The sequence below is a fragment of the Saccostrea echinata genome, unplaced genomic scaffold (genome assembly GCF_033153115.1).
Source record: "Saccostrea echinata isolate AGI-Se365-2 ecotype Australia unplaced genomic scaffold, CSIRO_AGI_Sech_v1 ptg000009l, whole genome shotgun sequence".
NCBI lineage: Eukaryota > Metazoa > Mollusca > Bivalvia > Ostreida > Ostreidae > Saccostrea > Saccostrea echinata.
In genome coordinates, this window is record NW_026889758.1 from 44,857,725 (window position 1) to 44,873,992 (window position 16,268).

At 33.5% G+C, this 16,268-nt stretch overlaps 2 protein-coding genes and 1 pseudogene across 2 annotated transcripts; all 3 read left to right on the forward strand.

The window, feature by feature from the left end:
• Window positions 1–2,013: 2,013 nt before the first annotated feature.
• Window positions 2,014–3,079, forward strand: LOC133182796 (uncharacterized; annotated as a pseudogene).
• A 6,393-nt stretch (window positions 3,080–9,472) lies between these two features.
• On the forward strand, window positions 9,473–10,854 carry LOC133183791 (uncharacterized). Its single transcript, XM_061318698.1, has one exon. It carries the CDS (start codon window positions 9,511–9,513, stop codon window positions 10,687–10,689), a length of 1,179 nt encoding a protein of 392 aa, XP_061174682.1. The 5' UTR covers window positions 9,473–9,510; the 3' UTR covers window positions 10,690–10,854.
• A 3,321-nt stretch (window positions 10,855–14,175) lies between these two features.
• LOC133182798 (uncharacterized) lies at window positions 14,176–15,599 on the forward strand. Its single transcript, XM_061317644.1, has one exon. The coding sequence runs from the start codon at window positions 14,176–14,178 to the stop codon at window positions 15,364–15,366; it is 1,191 nt and encodes a 396-aa protein (XP_061173628.1). The 3' UTR covers window positions 15,367–15,599.
• Window positions 15,600–16,268: the final 669 nt, after the last annotated feature.

Here is a 16,268-nt window from a genome sequence, read left to right on the forward strand (position 1 = left end):
TTCAAATCACGTCACCTTATGCAGAGCAAATCCATTTGACATAATAGTCATAGTGTCTATACACATTTCAGTGATTAACGTAATTTTCCTTTGTTTTGCACTAAAAATGGCATAGGTACCTATAACTGACCACCGCCATGTGGCAGGTGACTTAATTTTGCTCTTACGCATGCGTCAAAATTTAATTCGAATTAGCTTCGCTTAGCGTTCACACGGAGCTAATGCGAAGTAATTTAATGCGCAGTAAACTAATTCGAATTAAACTAATTCGCATTAAATTCTCCGTGTGAACGCGGATCAAATTTAATTCGCAGTAACTTACGTTTAATTCGAATTAAACTCTCCGTGTGAACAGGGCATTAGATTCAGCTCTTCGAAGTTTTTTTTATTATTATTATTTAAATATTTCGGATTTCCAAAGTTTCGGCATGAGCATCACTGAAGAGACATAATTTGTAGAAATGCGCATCTGGTGCATCATAATTGGTAACCGTATAAGATTTACATTTAGAGAGTGATAATTGTATATACATGTACTTACTGTACAGAGATATTAATATGCTATTTGAGGTAGCAACTAACAATATAAATGGTAAAATAATGTAAGTATCTCTAAAACGAAAGTTTATCTTAATGGACCCCCTCCCTCCAAATATTGTCAGAAAACAAATTCATAGCTAAAATTATAATATTTCGGTTTCGTTTCAGGATCTATTTATAAAATAAACAGTTTGTATCCTTACTGGTTGCGGGTAAAAGAAAATGAGTCATTGGAGTTTCTAGCCTGGGAAGTGTAAGTATGACACTTTTTGATCTCTTCTGAATCTGTACACTTTTATAAGATATGAAGGCATAAAATATTACTATATATTACTAATACTATTACTTAATTTTTATGTCAATCAGCTTTGTGTATATATATATCTATAAATATCAAATTAAAACAAATATGTTAAAATTGTTCTAAACTTCCAAATATTAGCTGCCAGTATTAAGGTACTTAAATAGAATTTACTTTTTAGTAACACCTTTAAACAGTCTATCTCATTATATTGTTGTCATTTGTGATTTTAAAACATGAGGATGAAAAAGACTTTTGGTCGTTCATACCTAGCTAGTATATGAGGGCTCAAAACGACAAAATATATGGGATGAACTGCCTGCTAAGTACAAGTGCACGTTTGGATCCCCATTCTAAATCAACTTAGTATGGACAAAATGTTTCAAGAAAAAAATATTTTGTTTTTTAGAAATTAATATGTCTGTCTGGATTTTTTATGTAGATAATTGTATATGACAAGGCGACACATGTATCTTTTGTACTCTTTATTTACCAATGGTAATATTCACATAAAGGTATCAGTGGTGAATAACAATCGAAAATTTCAACATTATAAGATACAAAGTAATGTACTTGATACAAAGATAGACTATTTCAATCGTATATCGATTTCAAGGAACAGTTTTGAATTGGTTTGTAAAATTAGTACAAAGCAAATTTATAACAGAATTATGTAAACTGGAGTAGTTAACGTGTGTTTTAAATTTGATTGAAGTCAGACCAGTGTATTGATATGTGTCGCTCTAAAATAAAATTTCAAATTATTCTGTTCTAGTAAATTACGCGTTCATCCAGAACAAGATTTATGTATCCATATAGGCAAAATAATTCAACCCAGGCAGAAAAAAAGTGTCTGAGGTGTCGCATGTTTACAGACTGAGAGACAGACCAACAGACCAAGGTCATATTACCATTGCACTGTAATTTTTCATGTATAACAAGAGTAACTATAATTATGAACTTTGAAGAAAATTCTTGGAAAGATACACAATAGTTTGTGAATTCAGAGATATTTTTGGGTGCATTTTCAATTACTTAACTGCAGATTTTCAGAACCCAAAGGACAAACAACCTTTAGAGAGATTATTTTTTGCACTTTGTGGCACAATTAATGACAGGAGGCGTGCGCAGCTATTATCATATGTTTGATTTCTAGCAGAAATAATAAATCCATGCTTACTTATAGATTGCTTAGTATTTCAGACGTGAAAGAAATCATTTACAATGGGCAGTATTTCGTTTCGTCTACAACCAGTTCCACTGAAGAAGACCATCGAGACCTTTCAAAACTTCTAGAATCTGCTAAATTTGGGAGATGGGGAGATGTCTGGAAAATTGTTGGCAGTCCTTCTAATCATGCTTAACTGTGTTCCGGAAAACCGTCGGTGGACTGTGCTTCAACAAGCAGTTTTTTGGAACAATACTGAAAGTGTCTCTAAACTTCTTAAATTTCCTGGCATCGACACGAGAGGGAAAACAAAAGAAGGTAAATCTGAAATTGGAGAAGATAGTGGTTCAACTGCTCTGGATATTGCATATAAGTTCAATTATGGTGAAATTGCCAATATTTTGTCTACTTTCGTATGCAAGATAGAATACCAGGAGCTTGAAACATACCATGCTTTCAGCCGACAAATTCAAAATCAAGAACTTGGTCTTCTTCGGCTAACCATAGCAGCAAATAAAGACACATTTCATCCATCCGAAATTGATTGCTCAAAACCGCTTTTGTTGGTAATGAAAGATATTTTTCTTTCGTTGAATACAACTGAACGTTGGAGAACAGTCCACGATAAACTCTCTCAATCTGTGTTTCAGGCTTGTGAAGAATACAGCAAGAAAATAAAAAAAAGTGAGAACAGAGAGGAATTTTATAAGACCATTATTAATGTATACACCGACGAAAACACTCAGATATACACCAGAGCTAACACTGAGCTTCGACGGCAAAGAGCCATGGGTTACAGGCCAACAGCCGAAGATTTGGCATTGGGCCCATACATTTTAGTTTATCAATTGCTTTTAATGCTTTGGGAAAAACTGAAGAAGGAATCTAGAACGACATACTGGCATATGACTCTCTTACTCCCACAAGTAAGAGCCTCGGTTAACGTCCCTACGCTCCTTATATACCTCGGACTCTTACATCCGAAGGCCATTTTCTAACGAGCTCGTTCCGCCTGAGATTTTGGGCGGAACATATAATGCCTGAAATAAACTGTAAACAAGTAATTCTCAGGTACCTACGTGTTCCATGGGGTATAAAAGTCGCAAGAAATCCTAAAATCCACTTTATTCAGTACGCATCATTGTTCATTAATCAAAATCGTCATTATTTCAATTTGTCACCAAAATTACTTTCGATCTGACTTCATGCTAATTTTGCGGATTGCTAGTCAGAAAACGAAAATTTCAATGCTTTCATACCAAAAAACTAGTTTCGTTTCGTCAGATATTCTGCATTCCATTCCCGAATTTCAAACAAACGACTTGTTTTCATTTCTGCTTCGATTTTAAAAATAATGGATTTATCGCTAATAAGAGAGATTAACATTGTTTTATGTGTAAGTTTATCGCAAATAGTGAATATTTTATTGTTTCGTGTCATTCGTTAATGTTTAAAGCCTGATTTTTTAATTAAACAATTTATTTCCACTTAGGGTTTCAGCGGCGAGAATTTTTACAATGAATGCTAGAGGTTACGCGACGCCAAGTCAAAAGTATCTCGCCGTGAACCTCTAGCATGCTGGAGTAATGACACTCTCAAAAGCTCATCAGGATAAATACAAAAAGGGAACCAAATTTACTTGGATGTCAAGCTCTGTTAATGCCACCAAAGCTATTCCTTTTCCAACCTGTGAGCCACGTGGGGATGATATAACAGATATAACAGTTTTCGAGTTTGATAATACACGCCCATCTCAATGGCAACCAAGAAATATAGAGTTGTTTGCAGTGTATGAGGAAGAAGAAAGAGTTTACCCGGCTGGTTTACAGTTTCTCGTAAGAAATCGAACGGATGAAAATGGTGAAACTCGTGTTTATTTAGAACTACTACCCTAAAGAACTCGCTGATTATGGAGAGCTTTTTTTCCCTTGTGTAATGTTGTTTATTATTTAACTCATAAGCTGATATCAAATCGAACGATTCAGCATTAAATTTTCTTAAAAGTGATATGTGTAATAAACAAGTTCTGTTCACAAAGGACGCATTTGATGAGCACACTGGAGTATATATGGCTAAACATTGAAGAAACATCTGTTAGTACTGTAGGCCTACTCCATGTATAGAATTGATTGTTTTTCCTCCAGTTTGTTTATGGTTAGTTTGATAATACATGTCTTAAGTTACAGGGGGAGAATTGCTATAAAATTAATTTAACCGAAACCATAATGGAATGCATACACTTAACGAATCCAGATATTTAAAATAGAATTCTAGTAGCTTCACGTAGCATTGAATTATCCACAGGATTTAAAACTTTGTGTAGTCTTATGTGTTCTTTACAAGTCGCCATTAAAATAAGCGGTACTGATTTAGTATTCATGAAGTTTTGCTTGAGTATTGCTTTTAAACTTCTCTTCCTATCTCTGTTGTGAAAAACACAAATTTTGCGCGAAATGTTATAATTCAGATTGACGTCAAAATCTATTTTGTCGTCGTTATAAGATTTCTATTCCGCGCTTAAATTTATCTATAATCTCCGTATTTCTGATCGAAATTCTAACAAAGAACTGCGAACGATAGTATTGTTGTCCCGCCTACCTCCAAGTCAATTTTCAAAACAGATTTGAATAGATTTTCATATTTATATAGATATTTATATGGATTTTCACAAATCATAACTTTTTGGGGAAAACGAAGAGAGATAACTCTATAATTTTGGTAAAACTTGTGTTTTTCACTATAGAAATCAATGGAAAACGGAAAATATTTTTAAAACATCCCCCCCTCCCCCCGGAGAAACAAAAATTCCTTTTTACATGTATTTAGAATCGTTATTTAACAAATTCATACCAAAGCTTTTATTGTTTCACGGGGGGAGGGGGGGGGCATATGTCAAATTTTAACTGGGCTTACAACTTTATCAATCATATATGTTTAATTTTACAGGAGTTATTCGTACAAACAAAATTAAGGGACATTTATCAATATCCAAGAATATTTTAAAATCCGGTGATGTTTTTTGTTTGTTTGTTGTTTAACGTCCCTCTCGAGAATTTTTCACTCATATGGAGACGCGACCATTTGCCAGGCCCGTAGGAAGTAAATTAAGTTGGGGGGGGGGGGGCACTGCAATACATTTTCAGTTGTGGGCACTATCAACTACCAAAAATTCCTTTACAAGCAAAAAACAAAAACAAAAACAAAACAAAAAGGTCAACAGACGTTTTTATTGAGGGGGCACAGACATATAGTAGCTATGTTTTCTATTGTAATCTAAATATCGGCAAAATTATTGGGGGACATCCCCCCCCCAGTTCCTACGGCCTTGCTTGCCGATGGAGAGCTGCAAATTTTGACCTATACTCGGCACTTAGGGCCATTGAGCAGTGAGGGATCTTTTTCGTGCCAATACCTACTGCGACACGGGACCTCGATTTATACAGTCTCATCCGAAGGACCGGTCTCCACGTCCCACAGTGGAATCTGGTGATGATTTGAAGCCTGATTTCAATGGAAAACATCGTCTATCCCCCTTATAAAAAGAGATGTAACTAAGAGTAATTAATTATTTGACATTGGTATTAAAATTATTAATCAATTACCATTGAACTCTTCTTTGTATTCAAAGTACTTTGAATGACCAAATTAACATTAGTATTGAATTAAATGGGTGTAAAATGTAGGCGGGAATCGAGCGTTAGCGTGCGTAGTTCTTTGAACAAAATGAAGTCAAAGTTAAATTGAAAAGTTATATACATAATTTGAATTATTTTCGCTCTTACTATGGCTCCATCGGGAGTTTGAACGTTGGTGTTACATATTTTTAATATCTGATTTCATAACTGCGCCGGGTACCCCTACCACTGGCACGTGAATATACCATTGAAAAGAAGAAATATGATATTTGTAAAATATTTTTTGCTTTTATTAATTCTTGGTGTTTGTCAAACATTCATACAAATTTTCACCGAAAGACGTTCATTGGAAAGAAGAATATACACAATGTCTCAATAATTTCCGAACAGCCATCGTTTTCTTCTTCTTCTTTTTTTCAATTTATTTTTTCATTATTAAGATGCATACTCTGACGTGAATATGCGAAATGAACGCAACTTATTCTTCAAACGAACGAACGAACAAGCAACCTTACCCCCCCCCCCCCCCACCACCACCACCCTCCCTCCAAAACAATCATTATTTCAAATTGAATATATCGATTAACATTTCATAAAACCTTATTTTACAGTATATACTGGAATATATGAGACAGGTTTTATTTACTGTAATTCATTTTAAGAATTCGCCATTGGTCCGCTTATAAGTGTCGGTATACAACTTTTGGCCAGAATCGATAATTTCAGTTAATTGTTGCATTTTATTCATCTGTTTTTTTTAAAATTATAATATAGGGTAAAACATCGAAAATTGATATTTTTTGCTACGTAAACAATATAAATAATGAGCAATACACATTTTAAACAAAAATAAAATCATGCAACACTGTAGAGGATCCACTGAAGTATGAAATAAAACAAAAACTGAGAGACAAAGATATGTTGCCCAAAAGCAAGAGAAGCAGGATGATCAGGTATCATAAGAATAGTTAGTCTTATACTCAGTAATAAATCATTGAATAGATCTATGTACTTCCAGTACTAATACATGTGTTATCATCATTATGCAGACTAAACAATAGTACTTGAGAACATGAAGAAAACCCTTCTCACTCGTTAACAAATTGACCTCGCTTGGTCTTTGAAGAATATATAATGTACAAAGTGACACAGTACTACAAACATAAAGTATTTTTGTCACACTTTTATTTATCTATTATTTACATTAAACACTATAAAAATACTTTTTGTATTATGCATTAAAAATTCTTGGTTTTTTTATGCATTTGATCGGTTTGTTCCCATTTTGCACACATGTGAATTTCAGGTATTGAAAAAATGTGTGCAAAACGGGAATTTGTTCAGGTAAGATAATTATTAATTGCTATAGTCTATATCATAGTTTGGAATTTGGAGAAAGAATATCTATGGAAAGAATAGGAATAAAAAATATTTATTTTGCATTTCATATTTTAAAGGTGTTTGGACACAGATTTGAAGTTAATATTTTCTCAGATTTTCTGTATAATATCATGACTTATATGTTGCTATAGCATTTCATACTAAAATATAATAAAAATCTTATTTCATCTCGAAGTTATTGAAAATTCAAATTTCTGGACGCGTTTGATTGACACATCCTTGCACTTTCACAATTTTTAATTTTATTCTTAATATTGAAGAAAAGTGGCAGTTTTGTTGTGTATTAATGAAAAGTATTAAAACTATAATCCAGAAAATTCAGAGTAGAAATGTTCGAAAGCAAAACCCACTCACAGTATTGTCAGTCCGTGCTCAGTGGTGTGTGCAGACTTTAACAATTGAACACACCCGGTGAATTGTTAACATTAACAATAACAGAGCTCGTGCCCTGTTTACAGAAACAGTTTACGTTTCACGGGTGTATTCAATTTGTTAAACTCTGTACACAACACTGAGCACGGGCTGATGATATTAGTGAGGGGTTTGCTTTCGCACATTTCTACTCTGAATTTTCTGGATTATAGATGTAATTATTTTTCATTAATACAAAACAAAATCGCTTCTTTTCTTTAATATTAAGGATAAAGATAAAATTTGTGAAAGTGCAAGAATGTGTTAATCAAACGCGTCCAGGAATTCGTAGTTCCAATAATTTCCAGATAAAATAAGTTTTTAACTGTATTTTCGTGTGAAATGCTATTGCAATATATAAGTCGTGATATTATACAGAAATTTTGAGAAAATATTAACTTCAAATCTGTGTCTAAGCACCTTTAATTGATTTATTTCGTGATAAGAAAAAGCTATTGTAAAACATAAAAAATATCATAAATACTAATCAAAACTATAATTATTTTCATATGTCTGTCTCTCACTCTCTTTCTTCTTAATTAATTAAGAATGAATTCATTCACTCATTTATTTTTATCTTTATGAATAAAAGGGGTAACTGCGATAAGGATATTTGTCTAAATTATTAATTTCATCTTCATTTGGGTTGGACAAATTAAATTTTCAAAATTTATTTTTTAAATTTATATTATAGTGCATTGGAAAACTACGGTTAATTCCAGGTAAATCCCAGACTGAGATCAGACTATAATTGCTATCGAAACATATTTCACACCTATTGTTCTATACCTAATTATCAAATGTGTGCAAAACGGGAACACACCATTTGACCTATCAGTTACGTTATTCAAGTGATTATTTATCACAGGAGAAAAGCATAGGAGATAAATTCTCTAAAAACAATTTTCCCTACAGTAGCAAAAGCACCAGCACCAAAGCATATTCGACCCAGTGATCTAGAATATCATAAATCTGGTAAAAACAATCTTGCTCATTACAACTTTGTACCTTTTTTTGCGTCCTAGATGCCCAGCATAAGAAAAGAAGAATTTCAAAGAATTAATGCATTTTCACTGTATAATCAATAGACCCCCTTCTTAACACCAAACCCCTGATCCAAGGGCTATGAATTTCACAATTTTCGAAAAGTCATCTTTGCTCATCATACCATGCACTAAGTTTGTTTGCTTAATACCCAGGGACAGAGAAGAAATTTTAAAAAGAATTTATGCATTTATACTATATGATCAACAGAGCCCAACCCTAACACCAGAACCCCTGACCATGCAGGGACCATGATTTTCACATTTTGGTAGAAGTTTCAATGCTTATTATAATTATGCCAACAATTTAACTGCATGATGTTCAAGAGTAAAGAAGATTGTTAAAGATTGCATTTATTTTGATGTTTTTCGCCCCACCCTTCAGGCCCCAGGAGAAATTCATATTTTTCCCCTTTACCCATAGATGTCATATGCCAAAGTTGGTTGTAATTGAATCAGCGGTTTCAGAGAAGAAGCTGAAAATGTTGAAATGTTTACGAACGACGCACAAAAAACAGATGCTGACTGAGGTGATCTAAATATCTGTATAAACACTTGTATTTTTTTAACATTGTAAACTTGTTCCTTTTCTGCACGAAAATATCTTCAAAATATTTTCAACTTTCACTTGCGGAGCTTCTAAAAAAATACTACATTTTGTCGTCGAGATAAATATCCATGCCTCTTGAACTCACATATAAGTTAAACGTAGAGTTTTGTACTATAATCCCAACTGAAATGAAGAAAGTTCAAGCAATTTGAATGAATGAGATTTAGTGAAAACTCAGTCTTTTAGTTTTAATACCAGGACAGATTTTAAGCAGTGCTAATTGTATAAATAATCTAGTTTCAGTTTCGGGTTTTAAGATGGGAATTTTGTTTTCGATGCGATAAATTTATACTGAGACCTATATATAAAGCAAACAAAACAGAAAGTGTGAATGAAATTTACTCGTTCATCCGAAAGTTACTCAAGCTTTCCTAAGTTTTTTAAACTAATTTTTTTGAGAGATGGGAAACATTTCTTCAAAAACAAGCTCTATTGAAAAAGACCATAAAGATCTCGCAAACCTCTTGGAATCTGCTAAATTCGGCAGGTGGGAAAAAGTATGGGAAATTATCGGTAGCCCAATGAATGAGAGGAAATCTTGGATGTTAAACTGTTGTCCAGAAAACCGTCGGTGGACAGTGCTGCAACAAGCTGTTTGGTGGAATAATACCGAAGTCGTCACTAAATTACTACAATTCCCCACCATTGATACTTATGGAAAAGCAAAAGAAGGTAAATCTGAAATTGGGGATGACGGAGGGTTAACGGCATTTGAGATAGCAGAAAAATTTAAATACAGTGGTGTTTCTCAACTTCTGCATAACTTTGTCTGCGGAATAGAAGAACAAGAAATTGACACTTTTCATGCGTATGGTCGAGAGATACAAAACCAAGAACTTGGATTACTTCGAATAACTTTGGCAGCGTATAAAAATACATTTCACCCGTCTGTTATTGATTCTTCAAAGCCATTGGCAGTTGTCTTGAAGGACATTTTTATGGGAATAGATACCACAAATAGATGGAAAACTGTGCGCGATAAGCTCTCTGAATCAGTATTTCTAGCTTGTACGGCATATAGCGAAGAACTAAAGAATTGTGAAAGTCGCGAGGACTTCTTCAAAACTATCGTTAATGTATATACAGATGAGAATACAAGATTATACACTCGAGTTAACACCGCGCTAAGACGTCAAAGATCACATGGCTACAGACCAACAGCGGAGGATTTGGCTTTGGGGCCATACATTCTGATGTACCAACTTCTACTGATGTTTTGGCTAAAATTAGAGAAGGAATCTAAAACAACATATCGAAAAATGCTCCTTACAAAAGATCACCAGGAAAAGTATAAAAAGGGCATCAAGTTCACTTGGTTATCATTTGTGTCAAGTTCCGTAAATCCCACGAAAGCCATCCCGTTTCCAACATGTGAACCAGAAGAAGAAACATGTACAAATGTAACGGTTTTTGAATTTGACAATACTTGCATTTGTCAGTGGCAACCACGAAACATTGAAAAATTTGCTATGTATGAGGAGGAGGAAAGAGTTTATCCTGCTGGCTCGCAATTCTACATAACAAATCGGACTGTCGGAAACGGTGAAACTCGAATTTACCTCAAACTACTCTCCAGTTAATGGAAATCTGACAGTTATTTTAATGTCCAAAATATTCTTTATTACAAGAAATAATTCTTTAATATGAGCCACTCGTTTATGCACATTGAAAACAATTTAAAGGTAATTAAACTTTTTATGAATCAAAATGAATATTTATGAATCAAATGTATATTTAATAATAAACCATATGAGTTTTTCGTTTCCTTTTTAATGTCATGTGTGATGTAAATAAAATGCTCAAAGGTAACATGTTAATCTGAGTAGCTTGTCTCCAATTGTAATTTGAAAAAAAAGTCAGGAAATTTTACAAACTTTGCATGGTCTATTTTATTGGGCGGTTGTTTTTGGCCATTAGAATCATTAGTTGTCATAGTATTTCTTCTTTACCAGTTTTAATGGTCATCTGTCTGTCAGAAAATAGATTCCGGGTCATAGAGTGGAATGGGTTCTAGTTTAAATAATATGCTGTTGCCAAAGTTTTTTTTTTACATTATACTTTTCTGCATAAATCATTAAACCTTGAAGGAAAGCGAAATAAGCGTTTTGTTAATTATATTCCCGACACAAATAATATATGAAAAGAAAACCACGAGTCCAAAGAAAAGAATACAGTTTACAGAAGGATATTCCCTTTTGTGACCCATAACATTTAAAGGTGCTTGGACACAGATTTGAAGTTAATATTTTCTCAAATTTTCTGTATAATTTCATCACTTGTATGTTGCTATAGCATTTCATACTAAAATATAATAAAAATCTTATTTCAACTCGAAGTTATTAAAACTTCGAATTTCTGGACGCGTTGGATTGACACATCCTTGCGCTTTCACATATTTTAATTTAATTCTTAATACTTAAGAAAAGTGGCAATTTTGTTGTGTATTAATTAAAAAAATGAAAACTATAACCCAGAAAATTCAGAGTAGAAATGTTCGAAAGCAAAACCCATTCACAGTATTGTAAGTCCGTGCTCAGTGGTGTGTGCAGAGTTTAACAATTGAACACACCCGGTGAATCGTAAACATTAACAATAACAGAGCTCGTACCCTGTTTACAAAAACAGTGTACGTTTCACGGGTGTGTTCACTTTGTTAAACTCTGTACACATCACAGAGCACGGACTGACAATAATGATGAGCTGGTTTTGCTTTCGAACATTTCTACTATGAATTTTCTGGATTATAGATGTAATATTTTTCATTAATACATAACAAAATCGCTTCTTTTCTTTAATATTAAGGATAAAGTTAACATTTGTGAAAGTGCAAAGATGTGTTAATCAAACGCGTGTTGGAATTCGTAGTTCCAATAATTTCCAGATAAAATAAGTTTTTAATTATATTTTCGTGTGAAATGTTATTGCAATATATAAGTCATGATATTATACAGAAAATTTGAGAAAATATCAAGTTCAAATCTGTGTCCAAGCACCTTTAAGTCCTCTAATTCAGTCATTTCAATCTTCAGCAAAAATTGATACCAAAACATTAGCTGACAAAATTTATTCTTGCCCAACCTTGATATGAAGAGCTCTTTAAAAGAGATTTTATGTAAATATTTGAACCCTTTTTGTGGTCCTATCATGGATTTTTAATAGTGAATACCTATCTGATTTGGCCTTTTGCTCGCTAAGATTAATATTTTATGTTATTTCTGTAGCAGGAAAAGTTTGAGGATAGGCGTTTTTAATTATAGTTCTGTTCAAAACTGCGCAATGAAAAAATGCAACTGTCTTTTTTTTAAGTTTTGGTATCAAAACAAAATCAAATATAATTTTAAAAAAATGAAAAATATAATCTGAAATAACACAATTTGAGAGAATGAAGAACTGTAGTTTTATTGTATCTACTGCACAACTATAAAGTCGATATCGCATCTTTTCTTATTAGGACATCCTTAATTTTTCGTCTATAGTAATACCCCTCTCCCCCTTGATCTAAAATAATTAAAATGGTTATACTTTGATTATTATACAGATGGGGGGCTTTATAGAACTTCTGTCAAAGGTCATGATTTTCTATACTGAGAGAATGTTTTCTGTATAAAGAATCATACAGGAGGAATTGTTTTTTACACAATAAATCAATCGGGGAAGATTTTCTACAAAGTAAACAATTTCGTTGGAAGTTTTACTAACATAAAACCTGGTGAAGCCTTTATGGTCATAATGTTTAATAAATAGCAGCACTTGAACCTTTAAAAAATGTGAATTTATTTTGTATAAGGAAGATTTAAATTCCAAATATCATGGGGTAAAGTTTATGGTCTCTGTCTTCCTGGACCCTGAGGGGTGTGCCAAAATTATAAGAATTAATGATTTTTCAAAAATCCTCTTTTCTCTAGGACATCGAGTGGTCAAAATGTTGGCATAATAATTATAATGAATAATTAACTCTCTATCAAAATTGTGAAATTCATTGCCCCTGAGCTTAAGGTTCAGACTACATGATTGGACTATGTTAGATATATTCTGAAAATGCATTATATCTTTTATATCAAAGCTTCCTCTCTACTTATTTGCATCTAGTAGCTAACTTGTTTTCATAATTATAACGAGCGCACAACCTATCACCAAATATTTTTGAAATTAATATTCCTAGGTCTATTGTTCAGACCTTATGCGGTATAGCATCTTTGCATAATTATAATGTATTAATATTTTGAAATTCATTCCCTGGGTCTATAGTACAGACCCTAGGGTGGGGCTTTTAAATGATAATAATAAAGCATTTGAAGTCAGATTCTAGGAGGAACGTGCAAAGGGCAAATTTGCCTTTTCTTAGTTTTGGCAACTGAGTCTAATTATTGACGGGGCATGCATACAATAAATGCCATTGAATCCTGCATATTTCATAGACATGAAATACTTCTGTTTGTGATGTTTTATTTCGTAAGAGTATGAAATATTAATAGATTTTCAATTGAATTTACGGGAAAACAACGTTTTAATGACTTCGGGGATCTATCATTTTTAAGAACATGAGTGATATCTGTGTTGTTTACGGTTTTGCTGGTAAAGTTATCGCTCCAACCTTGTTGAGAAATATAGGCATAGTCTAAAAGCTATGGTAAACCTGAGCATTTTTTGAAATCCAAATCTAATATATGTTTTTGAGCATTTCATATAATTTCTTTTATTTTGCTGGTTGTTCATGAATAATATCTGTTATATAAAATCAGAAGTTTTATTCATGTTAACTATTTAGATAGTCATTTAAAGACATCACATATTTTGACAACTTCGAGGACAGACTAAATTTTCCACTATGTCAAATACGTTGGGCCAAGTACATGCATTACTAGATATTATTTTTGTCACATTGAATCATGGATTTTCCTCAAGTTTTATTTTCTGTTTTGTAAAGCACCAGCGACTTCAGAAGTGATAATTAACCATGCAAGCGTAAGTAATTAAAACGTCACTCTTACACTCACACTCCTAACTTTTTGGGATTGATTTCACACGTGTATTTTTTTTTCAAATTATTATTTTAGAATGAAATGATGGGTAATTCTGTGAGCGCTAAACGAAGTTCCATTGAAGAAGAACACAGGAACCTTGCTAAACTCCTCAAAGCAGCAAAGTTTGGCAAATGGGACGAGGTATGGGAGGTTATCGGAAGTCCAAATTATGAGAAAAAGTCTTACATGTTAAATTGTATTCCAGAAGACCGACGCTGGTCTGTTTTGCAGCAAGCTGTTTGGTGGAATAAAACCGAAGTAGTAAATAAATTACTACAATTCTCTACCATTGATACTTATGGAAAAGCAAAAGAAGGTAAATCTGAAATTGGGGATGACGGAGGACTAACGGCATTTGAGATAGCAGAAAAATTTAAATACAGTGGCGTTTCCAAAGTCCTACATGGTTTTGTATGTGGTATAGATGGACTGGAAATCGACACCTTTCATGATTATAGCCAAGTTGTAGAAAGACAAGAATTTGGGCTCTTCGGGTTGACGTTGGCTTCATACAAAAAAACTTTTCATCCCTCTACCGTAGATCCAACAAAGCCATTATCAGTCGTCCTAAAGGATGTGTTCGAGGTAATGAATACCACTGATCAGTGGAAAACTGTTCGTGACAAGCTTTCCGAGTCTGTGTCTGTAGCCTATCAGGAATATTATGTAGAAATGAGAAGATGTGAAAGCAGGGATGTTTTTTTAAAGAAAATCATAAATGTTTACACAAATGAGGACAAACGACTGTATACTCGCGTTAACACCGCACTGCGACGCCAAAAAGCTCCAGGATATAAACCAACCGCAGAGGATTTAGCCCTGGGACCTTATATCCTAGCTTTTCAGTTACTGCTGATGTTCTGGAACAACTTAAAAACAGAACGTAAGACAACCTACAGAAAGATGATGCTTACGAAGAAGGACCTAGAAAAGTATCAAAAGGGCATCAAATTCATCTGGTTATCATTTGTTTCAAGCTCTGTAAATCCAGAAAAAGCTATCCCTTTTCCCACCCTCAGGCAAAATGAAGAGAGCACTTATTCTGCTATTTTCAAGATTGATAATTCATGCGCAAACACTTGTCTTTGGCAACCAAAAAATATTGAGAAGTTTGCAATGTTTCAAGAAGAAGAGAGGGTTTACCCTGCTGGTTCGCAATTTCTCGTAACAGATCGAATTGATAAATTCGACGAAACTCAAATATGTCTGAAGCTTCTATCTGTGCCATTGTAAACATGAAAATTGAGCAATTGACTACAATTTGACAACTATCATGATCATGCATTTATAACTTGAAAGCCAACAAGATTTCTACAAGCATGAGCTTAACATGATATTATAACCAACAAAAAAGTTTGAAGGAAGATTATGTTTAAGAAGGCCCATAGGAATCCCCGAGGATGCACGAATAAGGGGCGGGGAGAAAAAGACAAAAAAAAGTTAATTTACGATTGTGCCCCCTCAGCGCCGATTTAGTATTTATTGCCATTTAGTGATATCACCTATTCGACAAGGTGATATCACCTATTCGAAAAAGTGATATCACTCATTCAAATTAAATAGGTGATATCACCTATTCAAATAGGTGATATCACTTATTCGAATAGGTGATATCACCTTTTCGAATTGGTGATGTCACCTATTGGAAACAGTTATTATGCGTTTTTCACGATTTTTCCTATAGTATACATGATACATAAGTGTAATAAATATAATTTGTGAGCAAACAAACTACAAGTTCTACTGGGGTGCTTAAAACTAAATGCAACGTTGTAATCCATTGTCTCTAAGAACGCTAAGTTATAAAACGAAAGTGAAAGTAAATGAGACTTAAGACTATAGTCTTGGGAGCAGTTGTTATTTCATTAATAATTTGAATTGGTGATATCACCTATTTAAGTGATATCACTTATTCGAATAGGTGATTTCACCTATTAGAATAGGTGATATCACCTATTCAGAAGCTGAATAGGTGATATCACTAATTCCAATAGGTGATATCACCAACTGAATAGGTGATATCACCTATTCACAAATAGGTGATATAACTTTTTGGCAGTAAATACCAAAACGGCGCCTCATAAACATCTTACATTGTGAGTGTGTTAGTCAAAGAATTTCTTTTAGGTTGTGCC